The sequence below is a fragment of the Triturus cristatus genome, chromosome 4_2 (genome assembly GCF_964204655.1).
Source record: "Triturus cristatus chromosome 4_2, aTriCri1.1, whole genome shotgun sequence".
Lineage (NCBI taxonomy): Eukaryota > Metazoa > Chordata > Amphibia > Caudata > Salamandridae > Triturus > Triturus cristatus.
The window spans coordinates 206,961,655-206,979,339 of record NC_140586.1 but is presented as its reverse complement, the minus strand read 5'-3'; the positions used below and the strand labels follow the sequence as shown (position 1 = coordinate 206,979,339).

General features: G+C 44.5%; 1 protein-coding gene across 1 annotated transcript in view; it reads right to left on the bottom strand.

The window, feature by feature from the left end:
* The window catches only part of ZC3H7B (zinc finger CCCH-type containing 7B), a 174,061-nt gene that overhangs the window by 38,221 nt on the left and 118,155 nt on the right, over positions 1-17,685 (bottom strand). The window contains exons 10-14 of the mRNA XM_085601200.1: positions 11,279-11,579; positions 9,375-9,430; positions 8,506-8,671; positions 5,023-5,184; positions 3,084-3,289 (exon numbers count right to left, since the gene is read on the bottom strand). Coding sequence (XP_085457326.1) covers positions 3,084-3,289; positions 5,023-5,184; positions 8,506-8,671; positions 9,375-9,430; positions 11,279-11,579 — 891 coding nt within the window. The remainder of the gene's footprint in view (positions 1-3,083; positions 3,290-5,022; positions 5,185-8,505; positions 8,672-9,374; positions 9,431-11,278; positions 11,580-17,685) is intronic.

Here is a 17,685-nt window from a genome sequence, read left to right as displayed (position 1 = left end):
TTAACCAATGAGAAGCAAGGAAATAAGAGCAACGTGGGAACTAACCAATGGTAAATAACGGTAAGTATGGGGTGGGCTCTAAGCCTGTTTTTAAGCTTTTTACAAATACACAATAGCATTCTCTGACAGCGCTGGCACACTGTAGGCAAAGCCTAAAATAAGCAGCACACACCACCAGCCAGCCTCCACAATGAATCTTCCAAAACCATTACACTTAGAGGAATATTTCAGTAGAGAAATGACACAACATTTGTGATAATTCCACCACATATCCCAGACCTTGTGGTATTTGTGCATACAGCCCCTGGATCTGTACACATATTCTTCCGCTTGGACATAAACGTTCATGCTTTAAGTCCATTCCTTGCTTTTGCAGAAAACTGCTGGATATATTTAGAGATCTGTCGCAGGTCAGCAGAGATCTCTGTGCTTGCAGAGGAGCCATTGCCTAGGCAGTTACTTTGAAGGCACTGCATCTTTACTGAGCGGTTGCCATGTTCAATGCAACCACTTAGCAAACCTTTTGCTTTTAAAAAACAAACTCCCAAAGCTGGAGTTTGTTTTTGAGAAAGAAAAAATAAATGTCTGTAACAGGCTAGAAGTTTTAAACCAAGCATGTGGGAGGGGATCGTTTTTTTTGACAGAAAAAAAGTATGCAAGAATGTCCACCCTTAATAGAGCAGACAATCTCAGGTACTCAGACTCATGGCCCGATGTACATAGGGCAGTTGAGCTAAGATTTCCACTGAAGGAGCCAGTAGAGCTCCGCTGCAGAAACATGTTTCACGAGACTCTGAATACAGCAGGTGAAGTGTGCGTTTGGCGGACAGTGTAATCCTCCATATTTGTCAGACAATCTCTAAGAAAGCTATGTCAATCAAAAAATGGAAGGAGCGGAATAATAATAACTATCCAACAATTAAATATTGTAGTCCCAAAAGATGCAGTCCAGAAAGTCTCTTCCAGTTAAATTCTTTATTTTTTCAAGAATGTTCATATATGATGCTCCAACAAGTTTTATGTTGATTTGTACAGTCTTTTATATCCAATCAGTTGATTATACAATTCTAAACAACCACAGCCAACGCGTTTCGTCCCTCTTGGGACATCATCAGGGCTCCTAAATATTAATACGTCAATATAGATGTCAATCGTTGAAGGATGCTAATGTTCATTGAATATACGTTCTCTCCAATATTAAGTCGCTTCTTCTTCCAATAAAATTAGAGTTTTCTAGATCATGGTCTGTTCTCCTCTCCTCTAGAATATCTTCCAAAAACGAGTCATCTGTAATGTAATCAATTTTTCAATAATAATCTTTCTAACTGTGCTGATTCATTCCTGATATTCACGTAGCATCCACAGCCGGTATGATAACTCCGCTCTGAGGAGAGGGGAACAGACCATGATCTAGAAAACTCTAATTTTATTGGAAGAAGAAGCAACTTAATATTGAAGAGAACGTATATTCAATGAACATTAGCATCCTTAAACGATTGACATCTATATTGACGTATTAATATTTAGGAGCCCTGATTATGTCCCAAGAGGGATGAAACGCGTTGGCTGTGGTTGTTTAGAATTGTATAATCAACTGATTGGATATATAAGACTGTACAAATCAACATAAAACTTGTTGGAGAACCAATTATGAAAATTCTTGAAAAAATAAAGAATTGAACTGGAAGAGACTTTCTGGACTGCATCTTTTGGGACTACAATATTTAATTGTTGGATAGTTATTATTATTCCGCTCCTTCCATTTTTTGATTGACATATCTTTTGTACATTAGTGGCTTTAACGGTGGGCCACTGGAGGTGGAGTGGAAGAGTTTACAGATTGAGAACATTGCAATAATTATATCTAATATACTCATCGGTGCATACAAAGTATTAACCCTCATCGTTGTAGTTAGTAATATAATCTCTAAGAAAGCACCTACAAGTGTAAAGGAGTTTAGAAAGTACAAATATTTTAATGGCCGTATTGTGTTTTCCTTCAAGATTTCATCTCCTCCAAATCAAGGCCTGCTGAACAGGCCGCCAATGAAAAAGGGCAGTTAGTTACCTGTAACAAGTTTGTAGAGTGACGCTGTTTTAGGTTCCCATTCTAACTAACGTTCCACGGTACAGTGGCTGGCCTTGGAAACGCCCCTTGTTTGTTTAAATACACTTCTTTCAGCTTAAGTCCCATCTTTGCTGTCGCTTTGTCGCGGAGTGTTTTAGAAATAGCTTATAGGGTCTTAAAAAATAACATCACTTAGACACCATCGCACAGAGACAATGTGCTGGTGGTTCCAGTAGTGATGTCACGGTCTCACTTCTGTATTATGGAGTGATGTCACAACTTAAATTCAGATTCCTGCAGTGTAGTCTTAAATGACAGAGTCACTCTTCCAATAGTAAATATGTATTTTTTTGCCGCAATTCTTTAAAGAAAATGATGACATCTGCAATACCAATATGCGTTGTGATCAAGTCAAACTTTTTCAGGACCAGCAGCCAATGTTAGCTTGCCTGTTGTGGTGGCCCCATTGTGCGGACAGTCTGAAGTGAGGTTCCTACAATGACATCACAAGTTGAAATGGGTGCCTGGAATGATGTCACATGTTGATAGTGGGTTCATGGAATGATCCAAAGCTAATATTATATCCTTGGGATTATATCACATACGGATATCGAGTTCCTCGTATTATGTCACAGTCTGACGTTTGCATCCTAGCATGAAGTCACAGCTGGTAAAGGTAACAGAGTGGAAGCAAAGTGTGAAATCCTAAAAGAAAAGCGATACTGAAGCTGCTTTTCCTAATGTGGTCCCAGAAACCAGAGTTTTGCTGGGAGTTCGCTACTCCGTCACAATGCTTCTGACTTTACCCTGAGCAACTGAAATGCATGGTTAGGACAAAGCTGGAGACCTCCGACACCAGAAGAACAAGACAGCAAGCCAAGGTAGAGGCAGGTCTTTAACTTGTCACCTACGATATAGGATTCAATTACTTTTCTGGTACAATGAATTACTTTGTAGATCTTTCTTCAGCAGCAAAGAATAACACGGTGCCCCCTTCCAGCAATGCCCCACATACCTGGCAGAGGGAAGTGAAGATGCCTTGGTGATCCTGAAGGAGCTTGGCCACCGTCTGGTTGGCACGACTGGGCCCACGTGGGGTGTGGAAGAGCAGTTCCCGCCGCAGTGTACCTTTGCGCTCTTCAGTCCACACATCGATCTCCTCCTGGTAGTATGCAAAGGTGCAGTGATCACCAAACTTGCAGTTCTGTGTGCTCAAGACATCTGGGGGATTGTAAGACACAAGCAACCCATGCAGAGGGTGAGAGATATGCACTGTTAGCACCTGGATGCATGCACTGCTTCAAAGCCAAACAAAGCAGCCACCCCAAGAATCTCGATGAGATCACTAACAAGCACACTCACCCTTACAGGTGAAACCACCCAGATGAGTTACACACCCTGCAAGCGCACCACTCATAAAAACAGCACCCTTCCAAACCCAGCTTTGATGGATGAATTTGGTCGCATTCCGAGTTAATATATGCTACTTCCAAAGTTCTTTTCTCACTCCTGTTTCATAAAGAAAAGGGTATCAATGTTTCACTGCTTTTATTTTTATTTGTGGGCATTACCGATTATGATTAACACACCTCTAACCCATCCAAAATTAAGCTAATCAGCTCATCTTAGGTCTACATAACAAAGACCATATTGCACATGGAAAAGAGACAATACACTGGCTAACTGTGAGGGAAAGGGTGGAATTTAAAATCCTCATCGTTTCTTTGATCAGTATCCAGATACTTGGCTCAGATAACCTGGTCCTGCCCTATCAGCCGCTATAGTAACCATTTTAACCATGCCTCAAGCCAACTGTAAATCTTGAGATGACTGAAGAATTTCAGATCTGGGCTCCAAGCCTTGGAAGTGACTATTGCTTGCCTGGCAGGAACATTTTCTAACCTTCAGAAAAGGCCTCAACAGCAGGCTGTTTGGAAACTTCTATTACCTTTTGGCTTTTACTTATAACCGCCGCTGCACCTAGATGAGTTTTAGTTTGTGGTGTGAGTGTGTTATGAACAAAGAAATAAAAAATTTGTAAAATAATGTCTTGTTTTTAATACAAACACAGTTGCGGTCTGCTAGCTTTTCCATGAAGAGGGAATAACATTAAGAGTACAAGATCCACGCTACTGCCTAAAGGCCAGAGAAAGCTCAGATGAATCTGCAGTTGTACACATAGTAATATCTTACCGTGCACGGATTTAGGCACACCATGGTTGTCAATTCTCAGTTTCTCACTTAAGCACTCCTTCAACTAAACATCTGAAATGTTCATACCAGACAGGCCTGTCTGCTTTTTATTCGTCCCCACCCTCTACACCCAAGCATTTTCATAAGGGGAGAAAAGTCTAAAATGGTAACAGTTGAAGTGTACAGCTGATGTTTCTGGAATGTGAAACAAGCAGAATCTTATTTTATAAAGCCCTGTTTCTCCAGCGACCGTTGGTAAACTGTACCTGATCGCCAGCTCACTGGTAAGCAGGTAACAAGGCCCCACAAACCCTACTTCAACAGGCGAGACTCCCAGCGCTATCTCATGGCTCCTAAAGTACCAGGACCCTGCGAAGTTCAGACTTCTCTATCTACTTCTTAATATTTTGGTCCAATCGGGTACTATGAACTAATGGCCAGAATTCTCCCCAACTGCTTTCCCTTATTTTCTGTACCACCTTTAAACAGGTAGTTGAATTCACACAAACCTCATGCTCTCACTTACTTCCCTTAATAAGTCTCTTGTTCTTCACTCTTGGAAATAACAACCCCATAAAACTCAAACATACCCAGAGCTTCTGCTCCTCACCTCTGCACAGACAACAGGATCCCACAAAACTCCCACCTTGCAAAGTTAGACTTCTGTGCCTACTGCTATTAAGCTTTGCCTGGCAGCAGGAAACCGCTATACCAAGCCTCCTCTCCTCCCGAGGCTGCCCTCTTTGTTTCTGTCGTCTCACCTTTGCACAAGTAGTAGGACCCCACAAAGTTGGGCATGGCTGGGCGTGGCCGGATCCGCTTCCATGTCTTGTCCTCGGACTTGCGTAGCCGTCCTAGCAGCAGATCCCTCTTGCACATGTGCTCCAGCCCTTCCTTGTAGGTGCAGTCCAACACCTTCGGACCTAAAGAAGGAAGATTGAGCAAGTAACGAGTGAACTGGGCGTTGGATATCAATCATGCCACTTCCATATTGCGTGCCATGCATCAATCCAGCACCATCCAGGACCTCGCAACATGTAACAGTGCTAAGGACACAAACCATGGGGTCTCCTACAACACACATCATAAGATTTCCTGCACCACCAAACATCAATCTGCATGCTTACCTTGTTGTCTCAGACACCACAAGAGACATCACTTGGCATGCATATCATGGCGTCAACTACATCATGAGCCAAACTGAATGCAGAGTCTGGACTACGTTTTTTACTAAGCGTGCCCCTAACTATGTGGGCAACAACATATAGAAATGGTTACCTTTACATTTACTGAATCTGCATGAGTAATAAATGAACCAAGCAAGAGACAGCAAGAGCTAGAAACAAGTCTGTTAACTTTCTCTCAGTATTGCAGGAATAAGGTGAATAGGATCCCCACCCTAGAACCAAGAGGTGAAAAGCATGCGCTGCACATGGTGGATTTATCAACACTGGGACTTTCAGACTCAAGAGTCACATAGAAGCCAGAAAGATAATCTGTAGTGGGTTTGTCTGACAATTGGATCTTTTCCATGGATTGCCCCTGTGAGTAAATGTGAAAACTACTGTCTACTCTGGCTTACATGGGTAGTTAATGGAGCATCGAGGATGCATGCGCACAAGACATTTTGCAGCTCCACTAACAATCCTTGCAGTATACTTCTGAAATACCCTTAGTCTAAATTAGCTTTTTAGGAACAAAATGAAAGGTCCATCACAGTGATATGCTTCTGCTCCAGTGACAGCTCGGCACACTGCCACAACATGGGTCTTGCGAAAGAACGGTCTCTTGTGGAAGAACCCAACATACTAAAATATGATACATAAGTATTTTGAATGTCAGACTCTATGCATAAAGGACTTTTGAGTAGTCCACGTTTTTATTCTTAAACTATTGTAGGGGCATCTAGAACACTGATACTAAAAACTGTTTCTTCATAACGATATTTATCCTTAATACATGCAGATTCAAGTTATCTCTTCAATCAATGAGCAATGTTCTCAGTTTTCGACCGTTCATCCTAACCCGTTTTATTTCCAGGCAGGGATGTATGGTGTAAAGAATATAGTTTCATGGATAATTAGTCTTGGCAAAGCAAATTGGTCTCACCTTTGGGATATTCTGTCCTTGCCAAGGTCTTCTGGCATGTTAACACAGCTGTGTCATTTTGTAAGCAACAGCGTGTGTGAGTATTTGTGCGCCCATCCATTACTATAAATGTGTGCGCCTACAAAACGATGCAGACACCTTTTTTATTTTTTATTTACTGATCTGAGATAGATGGGTAAATTTAAAATTAACTACAAGCAGCGTGGTAGTGCTTTTCTTGAGGCGTGGGGGCCAGCAGCAATTTACTGCCTGTGCCAGAGCACCATCGACAGAGAAAGCCATTGAATAAGAAGCAAGCAAACAACGACATTAAAGCCAGCTAATAGTATGCAATGGGTGGGCTCTTAACCAACAGTAAGTTCTCGATAAGCTCACAATAGGTATCAGTTTGGTAGGAGAGACCTAAAAATAACTTCTGGCCCATAAATTGAATTGCGCTAATCCTGACTGATACTTATTTATGTTCTTGTTTCATATTATAGTCTCACTCTTGATCCATGTATTTCTGATCATAAGCAAGCTATAATATTAAGGTTTCTTCATCTTTTTGATTGTGAAGGTGGCTCTTCTGAGCCACCTTCACAATCAAAAAGATGGTTGACGTGCCCTTACAGTAGTCACAGAATAAAAGAACATCATTATCCCTTCACACAAAGGAACCTTTACAAGAGTGTGATTCAACATGGATCCAGGAGGGCCACCACATCAAGGACAAATTATCAAGATACGAATTGACTAGATCACTGGCTTTCAGTTAGATTCCTTTTATGGACATTTATCTTAGGTGGAGTTCCACAAAATCTGGTACCCAGACAGCCCCTCTGGACCAATATTGCACGTTCCCCACCTTTCAACATCAGTGGTCCCCAGAATGAACCATAAAAGACAAGCCCCCGCTACAAAATAACTTTCCATATTTTCAGGAGCCAGTGGCTGAACAACGCCTTTTAATTGCAATTGTGCATTTGGTGAACAATAATTAAGAATATTTCATAGGGAAGCATTTCTACATCAATAGCCAAAACTAGAAAAACTGACTACCTTCATTTTCACCAGGCTATAAAAGCTAGAGAGTCAATTATACTGTTCTGCTTATACCCTCTTTCGATATATTCGCGTACCTATAAGGGCTCCCTGGGGAGGTAACCTTCTTTAGGCATTGGCCACTTTCTTATGCGAACCAGCTTTTATAAAGATGATTTTTTAATGCACTCCCTAGTGATGGCTATATTTGAACTGAAGGGAAGGCTTAGAGGTTGCAGACCTGCATGCATTGAGGGCACAAGGGAATATCACTTAATTGACTGCCATCAGAAGCACAAACAACATTTAAAGTTATGAGCATCCATTACCCACACAGCAAAACATACGATTAACCTAAACCACCTAACAAACAAATTGAACACTGTCGGAGAATGCAAGAACTGATGGGAAATGCCTCTCTCTCACGCCTCAACATCCCTAAGAATAGGAAAAGTTGCACTACATAAAATGCATTCTCCAGCAATAGCCCTAAAATTTGAAACTCTTTACCACAAATCTAGCTGTGCATGGCCCCCTCCATCTCAGAATTCAAAGCCAACCTAAATAAAGATCCAGTAGGCTCTTGCTAGATGATAATTTCTACTTTAAGCCTCTGACTTACTTGTTTCACAGAAAAACTGACATTACTTTGGTGTATGTGATCTTTGTTGTTATGTTACTTAGGAACAGGTTTCCTTATTGGTTGTAAAGAACACTGACCACCATGCACACGGTTTTGCCAGCACTAAATCAAAACAAAATAAATAAATGAACCATGGTGGAGCAAGAGGGAACTCGAAGAGGGTATAAACATGGCCAACCTAAACACTCAGGGAGAGGGTTCAGCATTGAATCTTTGAGGTATATCAGTGTCTACTTGAAGAAGAGTTTCATTATGTTGCATGATTCGGAATCTGTTTAGAACTGAGCACGAGGAAGTTAAAAAGTGGGGACTAGTAGGGGAGAGGAGGACATTAAGTAATATACTCTACAATAGGTGATATGTGATGGACTAGGTTTCAAATGTAATATGTAGAATTCTGGAACTCAGTAAAATTTCCTTAAATGAAGTCCAGCCGTAGAGAGGCACTGGAGCCCAAGTGGCTGCTCACCGGTCTTCTGGTAGCATGTGTGGCAGCCCTGCCTGAACTCGTGGGTGGCAGCCAGGGAATTCTTCACGAGAAGTGATGTTCCTGGAGCAATGGCCGCAGGCTCCATCGCTCGGGGGTAGGACTCCATCTTTGGGGGAATCAGATTATTTAAGCTGTTCAGGAGTGCCTGTCACAAAAACATAAAAAACATCAATGTTGTAAACATAGGCAACAAAGTCTGCTCATAAAGTTTGTTTGTACACCTCTTGCAGGAAGAGCCATGTACTGCTCTTGTTGCGCCATCTGCTGGCCAGGGCGAGGGGTGTTGCTGAAATAACAGAGGGCAGGGAGAGTTGCTGAACCAGCAGTCTCCAAGAACAGAGAGCCAAGTAATACTGCTCTTAATCTTACATTCAGGAGTCAGTACTGGGAGAGCTGCCAAATCAACACATTCCCTGGGGAGGACAGCCAAGTACTGCTCTTACATGGACACCTGCTGGCCAAAGTTGAGGGTGCTGCTGGATTCACTCAAACTTTTGGAGTGACAGATAAGTACTGCTCTTACAGCAAAACCTGCCATTCCAGGCTTGGAGACATGCTGAAGTAGCATAGCTACTGGAAGGGAAAGAGAAGTCCAACTCTTATAGTGACACTTACTGGACGGTCTGGAGTACTGCAGAAGTAACAGTTCCTGAAGTGGACTAGGTTGGCAAAGGAGCAGGGACATAATGGGGGAACAAAATTCATGATCTGAAAGTGCCACCTACTGGCTGTGGCCAAGAACTCTGCTCAAATAACAGCCCCCGGTGAGGTGGGGGTATACTCAATCATTGTCACTGCCTCCTATAATCTCTTCGGAACACCTCCCACTCCTAAGAAAGGGCACTCACTGCAGGTGTGGGCCTTTGCAGTCCTCCGGTCAGGCGGCTTTCTTGCGCTCTGGTGTCTTAAATAGAAAAGGGAGAAAAAAGGGAAAACACATTAGTTTTACATCATTGTTCAGTATTCTAAGCAGGCAGGAAAACACAAGTAGTCAATGTGGTGTCGCTCGTTCTGCTAGACCTGGGGTATGTGGAGTCAATGCACTGACCACAACTGTGGTCATCTCCACTGCATGGAGCAAGACGTCAACCTATGAGGATTGTCCTATGGTGCCATAGTCTCCAGAAAAGATCTCACTGTGTAGTATTTCTGCAGGATTCTCCTCAGTGTTGCCACAGCAGCTCTCAATGTCATGCCTTACCATCCAAGATGCATTCCCTATGCGGCCCCTTACAATCAAGAGAGCTACACCTTGCCCTGGACGCTCCCTGTACTGCCCAGTTCACTGCAAAAAGCTAGGCCTCACCCTGCGTGATGGCCTCCCTGTGCCGCCCTATCCACTGCAGAGGGCTAGGCTTTTCCATTATGTGTTCCACTCTGTGCTATTCTGTCCACTGCAGAGTGCTAGGCCTTCCCTTGCTTCACTATTCATTACAGAGGTAGCTTTGTCCTTCACAATGGCTCCTGCAACCGCTGCAGAGAATAGGCCTTTCGCAAAAAAGAACAATTGATGGACAGAATGCAGAACAATGTCATACATTCACCCCAGTACAGAAATCTGGGCTTAAATCCATCGTTATTTTGCTCACCATGTCATTCCAGTTTGGACCCAGTATAGCTTGACTCCAGTGGCATGGAGAGCACGGGACTCACGTCTGAGCATACCCGTCCCACTCGGGGTGACAAATGCAAAAAGAACAATTGATGGACAGAATGCAGAACAATGTCATACATTCACCCCAGTGGGTCCTGGGCTCACTGTGCCACTGGAACGAAGCTATCCTGAAACCCCGAAACCGGTCCTAGGATGCTTGTTTCCGGTCCAGGGAGGACCTGGCGTGGCAGTTCGGGCTGGACTGTTCCCATGAGGCACAGGGTCAAGACTGATTTGCATATGGCCAGGTCTAAACTGGGGTGGCATGGTGAGCAAAAGAATGATGGATTTAACCCAGATCTCTTGACTGGGGGTGAATGTTTTGATTTATTCTGCATTCCGTCCTTCAATTGTGTGTGTCTTTTGCTTTCTCGCCCTAAGTGCGCCAGGTATGCCCAGACGTGGGTCCTGGGCTCACTGTGCCACTGGAATCAAGCCATCCTGGCTGAAGAGGGGTGAAACCCCGAAACCGGTCCTAGGATGCTTGTTTCCGGTCCAGGGAGGACCTGGCGTGGCAGTTTGGGCTGGACTGTTCCCATGCGGCACAGGGTCAAGACTGATTTGCATATGGCCAGGTCTAAACTGGGGTGGCATGGTGAGCAAAAGAATGATGGATTTAACCCAGATCTCTTGACTGGGGGTGAATGTTTTGATTTGTTCTGCATTCCGTCCATCAATTGTGTGTGTCTTGATAATAGGCCTTTCCCCACTGAGCTCCATACTGTCCAGCACAATCTATTAGACAGAGCCCGGCCTTTCCCCGCATAATGCAATTCCAGTAAAGCCCCATTCACTACATAATGCTAGCCCTCATCCTGAATTGTTCCACCCTGCACTACTCCACTCTCTGTGCGGAGTTAGTGTTTGCCCAGCAATGCTCCAGCCTATTCACAAGCCTTGGTATATGTACACTTCGTCATGCAGAGTTCCCCCCCACTACCATTGCTCTGGAACTGCTGTATCTGTGGAGCTGCCCATCAGGGTGTGACCAACCCAATTTGTTTCACCAGGGAACATCACTTTATTGTGACCCATGGACCTCCTTAATACACAAGCTACCAGGGGCCTGGAGACACCCACCACCTCACACTCACGTACCGCACGGGAAGGAGTCCAATGCATCCAGCGATCCGCGGCTGCTGTCAAAGCTGTCCAAGCGGTCCAGTGTGGGCTCTGAGTAACGCAGGACGTCCAAGCTGTCCAACGTCCCGCCCTGCCCCGGCTCAAAGCTGTCCAGGACTGAGAGCTTGCGGGAGTCCGGCCGGCCAAAGGAGGCAGGTGGAAGTGGAGTGGATACCGGGATGCTGCCAGACACTACTGGGGGAAGCAGCGGCGTGCCCCCGGGGAAAACAGGGATGAGGTGGGGCATCTCTCTAGGAATTACGCCCTGGTAAGAAGGCTGTGATGGACAAAGTAAGACATATAAATTAAACTTGGCAACATTAAAAGAGCCTAAATCCGAAGAAAAAAAATCCCTGATCACTGACAATTCTGTTTATTACAATAAATGTGGATGCTGGTTCTGGGGTGGCAATGCATTAGGAAGGATCAATAGTGAGGTTTTGATCTGGCTTGGAGGCTCACTTGCCAATTAAGAGCAGGCTCATTTAGGTATTTGGCACTGCCCATTGGTTTTTCGAAGAACTATAGTATTCAGTATAATTTGTTTGAAAACAACATATCTCACAACCCTTGTGGTTACCCAATGTGCATAAAGGCCATACTTCCGATGGATACATCTTCCCAGAGATTCTTCGCCTTACGAATCCTTCCAGGTATCTGACTGGTACTGTACTCCCCCAAGCACAACGAGGTTGCTCTATGCTGCTTCAGCCATGGCTCTGTCCCCTGAACATGACAACATTGGAGAATAGTAGTTGCCAAACAGCCTGCTAGCATCAACTTCTCAGCACTTCAGAGGCACAATTCCTCAGATTTCAGACAGTAACTAGGTAAAATGTCTCTTCCAAGAATCCCAGGGTTTAAACCCTGTCTAAGAAGCAGCAAAAATGTCCTGTACGTTGTAGTCAGACATGGAACACAGCACCGCAGCCTAAATACCCTTCAAAGCCACCAGAGAGCAGGAAGCCATATTACTTTTGGCCAAGGCCTTCGGGGATATGCCAAAACATTCCACTACCCGTTAAGACTACTGACCTGGAACAGCCGCAAAAACTGATTTTCTCACAAAAGACACAAAAAGCAATGTAAGATGGAGTAATTCTCTTCTTCTGCAAGGAACAGATCTCACTTCTGGGCGCGTTCGGTGCCAGGTAACACAATCGAGACACCGGACTCTGTCATCATAGACAATCCAACATGAATTTCTTTTTAAAAGATGGAAGAGGCCGGAGTTCCCAGATGTATCGCCTAGTCCTGAGCAGGTCAAGACCTTCTGGGCTAGATGAAGGTGTATTTGTTCAGGATGGCTACTATACTCTGTGGCCCACTCCCGAAGGGTGAAACCAATCCTGTGAGTTTGACAACACAACCACAACTCTGCCAAAATACCTCAATGGGCTCTGGTGCCTATGAAGAAGCATGCCAAGCAACAATCTGCAGTTCGGTTGAAGCTTCCTTCAGTGAAAATACAGTTGCTTCACATGGAGCAGACTAAAGTGCTGTACTCAATGGCTTCAAACATGGCTGAGATTATCGGAGTGGTAAATGAGAAAGTGAAGGTATGTTTTGTTGACGAACCCTTGGCGGAAAATCTCCCTAGGGCTCAGGTTGACCCCGGAGGTAATAACTGTTTGGCTCGGATTACAATGGCTTTGCAATGCCCGATAAGGTTTAAGTCCCACAGAAGATGAGAAATCAGAAGCTGATAACCTCATTATTTTCTATAAACACTGATGTTGCCTTGTATCTTGACTTACACATTACAAGTGGCCTAGATACTTCATCAAACGAGGACATCTCTTACACCTCTTAAAGGTAGTCTAATGTTTGATCAGTGGTGGAGCCCTGTCCCATTTAATGATGCTGCCTGGAACCCACCATAGCTGCATATAAGAAACCATTTTCCAGCCCGGTAGTTCACAAATTGCCAGATGACATATACCGACATTGGATAACAGAGTTGCTGTCATCCCAGCCTTTTTAAGAAAGTTTGATAATCTAAGCTTCTTTCACGAAACTAAACCCACATTTTCTCATCGCACCTCCAGACAGAGAGTTGAAATAACTTAACTCTAGGGCAGGAAAGTCTACGCATATGGCAGCTTCGTCCTCCAAAAGGGAAGCCACGTCTCTATGCCTTGTGGGAACATGCAAAATTGTAGAAATCATCCTACCTGCTCACCTGAAAAGGCAATTTGGTCACTGACTGTTTGGATCCCTCCAAACAGATCCTGAAGAATGGTCTAGACTCTGCAAACACTGTAGCTGGATCCAAGGGTAACGTTGCACCTCCAAGTTTGGATGCATTCCACTACTTTCTCTAGAGATGTCAAGGCAATGCTCATGGACATGTCCTCCAATGGTGAATGGCTTTTCAGAGAGAAGGCTGACTGCTCCCTGAAATGTTTCAAGAACACCAGAACTACAGCTCGATCACTGGGTCTTGCCTCAGCGTGAGGCACTTTCACCAGCAGTACAGAAAGTTCGGAGGTTATTCCTTGGTAGAAGCAACCTTCACCTTCAAATTCAGACACTGCAAAATATGTATTGCTCTTTTTGGGGCAGAGGTGAATCTAGGGTACGTTATGACCAGCAGCAGCACATCCAATCCCCGTCATCTTTTGCAGTCTCCTTCTCTCTCTGACTCCTGCCCTCCAGAGGAGGTGGGTTGGAGGATCTCCTTCGATGTGCCTCGATTTTATAGCTTGGAGTCCTTACCCTTGTGAGCTAAGGGAATATACAGGTGATGCCGCTGGAAGAAATGGGCACAGGATACTCCCTTTTCTTCCTGGATCCCAAAAGGGACAGAGGTCTAAGGGACATATGTATCAAAAAAGAGTTTTGCGATTCTCAAATTGCGATTTTTAGCGAATCGCAATTAGAGAATCGCAAAATGAAATGTATGTATGATTTGCAAAACATTTTGCGAATCCTACATATCCCTTATTTGCGCATCGCAAATTGAGATTCACAAATAAGGACTACCTTCCCATTCATTCTTATGGGCTAGGAGGCCCATAGGAATGAATGGGAAGGCATTCTCAATTTGCGATTACCAATTAGATAATCGCAAATTGAGAATGCAATTTCAGGGTTGCAAGGGTGCCAAAAGGACACCCTGTTGCACCCCTGAAATATGCATGTGTGCACATTTTGCGCACATGCATGCCCTAAGGGCATGTATGTGCTACATATGGCACTTTTAAAAAATCAAAAAAGTTCTTTTTTAAAGAAAATCGGAAATTACCACCAACTTGAAGTTGGTGGTAATTTGCAATTCCTTAAGGCCAAATAGCAAATTTCTGGTGCTTCCAGAATTGCATTTAAGGAATCACAATTTGCAATTCCTTAATTGCATTAGCAAAATAGAGAATCGCAAATTTTGCAATTCTCTATTTTGCGGTGGCCTTTTGGGATGATACATCCCAAAAGGCTTTTTCCAATTTGCAAAAGGAAAAAAGGCTTGATACATATGGCCCCAAGACCCTTTCTGGATCTGCCGCTTATGAACCTTTTATTGCGACAGGAAAGTACAATTGTTCCTGAGCCTAGTCTTTTTGGCCCCAAAAATAGGGGAATCTGCTACTTATCCCTGCCTACAGACTTTGACTTAAGGTCACCATGGAATCCCAGCACTATCAGTTCACGGTCTTGCTGTTTGAACAGGTGACCAAGTCTCACATCTTTACAAACGTGCTGGGAGTTGTGACAGCTTCACTGCTCTGAAAGTACATGTATTTCCATAGCTGGAACACTGGCTGGTGAAGATGAAGTGCCCGGTACTGGTCGAGAAACATCTTAGGCGCACAAGAACTCCTCTCCACGATGAGAACATTACCAACAAAGCTCACCTACCTCCAATTCAAAGCTTAACTTTCAAAAGTGCAGTGCTGGCAAAACTTCCATGACAACTTTCCTCCTATTGAGAGGTTCACAGATATTTGTAAGTCAATTCTGATGTTTGACTCAGAAGCAGCACATCTTACATATGCTTGGTCTCTTTCCTTTGTGCATCCTGCTGGTGCCAGATGGTGGATGAAAGTCCTACAGAGTGCCTGAAAACTATGGCTCAAACATCAATCGAGCCTCTCTGCTCAGATGCAGCTCTTCTAGTTGATGCATCTGGATCTGTAATGGTGGATGAACCTCTCCCTCCTTTTGGTGGGTCATCTCTTCAGATTCCTGCAGTCACAAACCACCATGATCACCAGCCCTTGCACGCTGGGCTCGGGTGCCAATCTGGGCAAAAATCAGGACGAGCTTTGTTCGTGTTAGAGCAGCATCTGCACATATATGGTGTGAAGCTATGGGTAGTCTGCCTTGCCACGAAGATATTTCTCCTAGCCATCTTAGGGAGCGCCACTTTGATTTTGTCACACATCATCACAGTTCATTATATTAACATACAGGATGGTGTGGGATCGTGGAATCAGTGTTGGGAGGCAATTTGGTGGCAGTGGTGCACAGATGGAGAATTTTGCTTGCAATGGCTCATCTTGAACGTTCCCTAAATGTGTCAATCAATCTATCAATCAGTAGATTTGTAGAGCGGTTCTTGTCAACCGTGAGGGTATCCAGGCGATGGCAGGGGCCACTTGATTAGCCACGTCTTCAGAGACTTTCGAAACTCTGAAAGAGATAGGGAGGTCCGTAGATGAAAGGGCAGCTCGCTCCATGTCTTCGCTGCTAGGTAGGAGAAGGAGCGGACTCCACATCTGCCACGTCGGGTGTTTAGGGTGAGAGTTAGAGAAAGGGATGCAGAGCGAAGGTGTCTGATGGGAGTTCAGGCAGTGGTTCAAGTAGGTGGGTCCACATTTTTTTATTTTTTTTTTAACTTGTAAAGTGCCCGAATCACCCCCCACGGGGTATCTCCATGCTACGGAGGTGCTACAGTTGGGGCAAAAAAGAAGAAAAGATTTCAGTAAAGCTCAGTTTTAAGGAGCTTTTGAAATAGCAGATAATCTGGGCCTTTCTGGAGGTGGTTGGGGAGCTGGTTCCAGTAGGAAGGGGTTAGGTAGTAGAATGCTTTCCCACCAATGTGATATTTCATAACACGTGGCACCAGGAGCAGGGATTTAGTTCCTGAATGGAGTGGTCTGGGTGGCTGTTATTGGGAAAGATTTTCTGCTAAATAGTTAGGGCCGTTGCCGTTTAGTACCTTGTGCACAATGCAGCAAATCTTAAATCTAATCCGCTTGCGAATTGGTAGCCAGTGTACTCCTTGTATTTGCGGAAGAGAGGCGGTTCTGGCAGGAGAATAAGAGACAAGACGAGCCGCGGTGTTTTGGACCACCTGTAGTCTATTAAGGGAAGACTTATTAGCTGTAATCAATAGGGCATATCAGTAGTCTAGAGGGCTTATCACTAATACTTGAAGGAGTGATTTACGTACAGTCAGAGGGAGAAAAGGGAAACGGTTATGCAGGGCCTTGTATGCATGGGTCAGGAGCTTGAACTGGCATCTTGTTTGCACAGGGAGCCAGTGGAGCTCCCTGAGGTAGTGGGTGATGTGGGTACCTCTAGGGAGTTCCAGGACTAGTGGCTGTGGGGTTCCGTATAGTCTGTAGTCATTAGAGGAGATGAGCTGCGATCCCGCCATAGAGAGCGTTGCCGTAGTCCAGTCGGCTGGAGATGAAGGCCTGGGTGATGATGTGTCTTGAGCTTTGGGGTAGCCATTTGAATCTTATGAAGCATGCGGAGGATGAAGAAGCAGGAGGATGAGACTGAGTTGACCCAAGTAGTCATGTTTAACTTGTTGTCCAGAATGATGCCAAGGGTACTAGCATAGTCAGGAACGGTAGGAGTAGGTCCGAGTTCTGTGTGTCATCAGGATGCACCCCGTGGGCAGCTTTTGTTTCTGAAAATCAGTACCTCTTTTTTATCTGAATTGAGCTTCAAGCAGTTGTCCTTCATCCAGTTGGCGACGTCTGTCATGCAGTTGTGAAAGTTGGTCTTGGTGGTGTCTTTGGAGAGTGTTGTCAGTGTAGGATATGATATGGAGTCTATGGGTTTTGGCAATGCTGGCCAGAGGTGTCATAGAAGTGTTGAAGAGGGTGGGGCGGAGCACAGATCCGTGGGGTACTCCACAGATGATTTCCTTGGGTTCAGAGGTGAACGAGGGAAGACAAACTTTTTGTGTTCTACGAAACAGGCAATCTATCTGAGAGTGGCTCCTTGGATACCTATATTGTGAAGCCTCGTGATGAGTGTGTGGTGGGTGACCATATTTAAGGCTGCTGAGAGGTCTAGGAGGATTTGAGCTGCAGTCTCTCCTTCTTCGAGTAGGGTTTGGATGTCATCAGTAGCTACAGAGAGAGGTGTCTTGGTGCTGTTAAATCTGAATTGGGAGGAGTCGAGAAGGAGGTTCCATTCCACATGTGAGA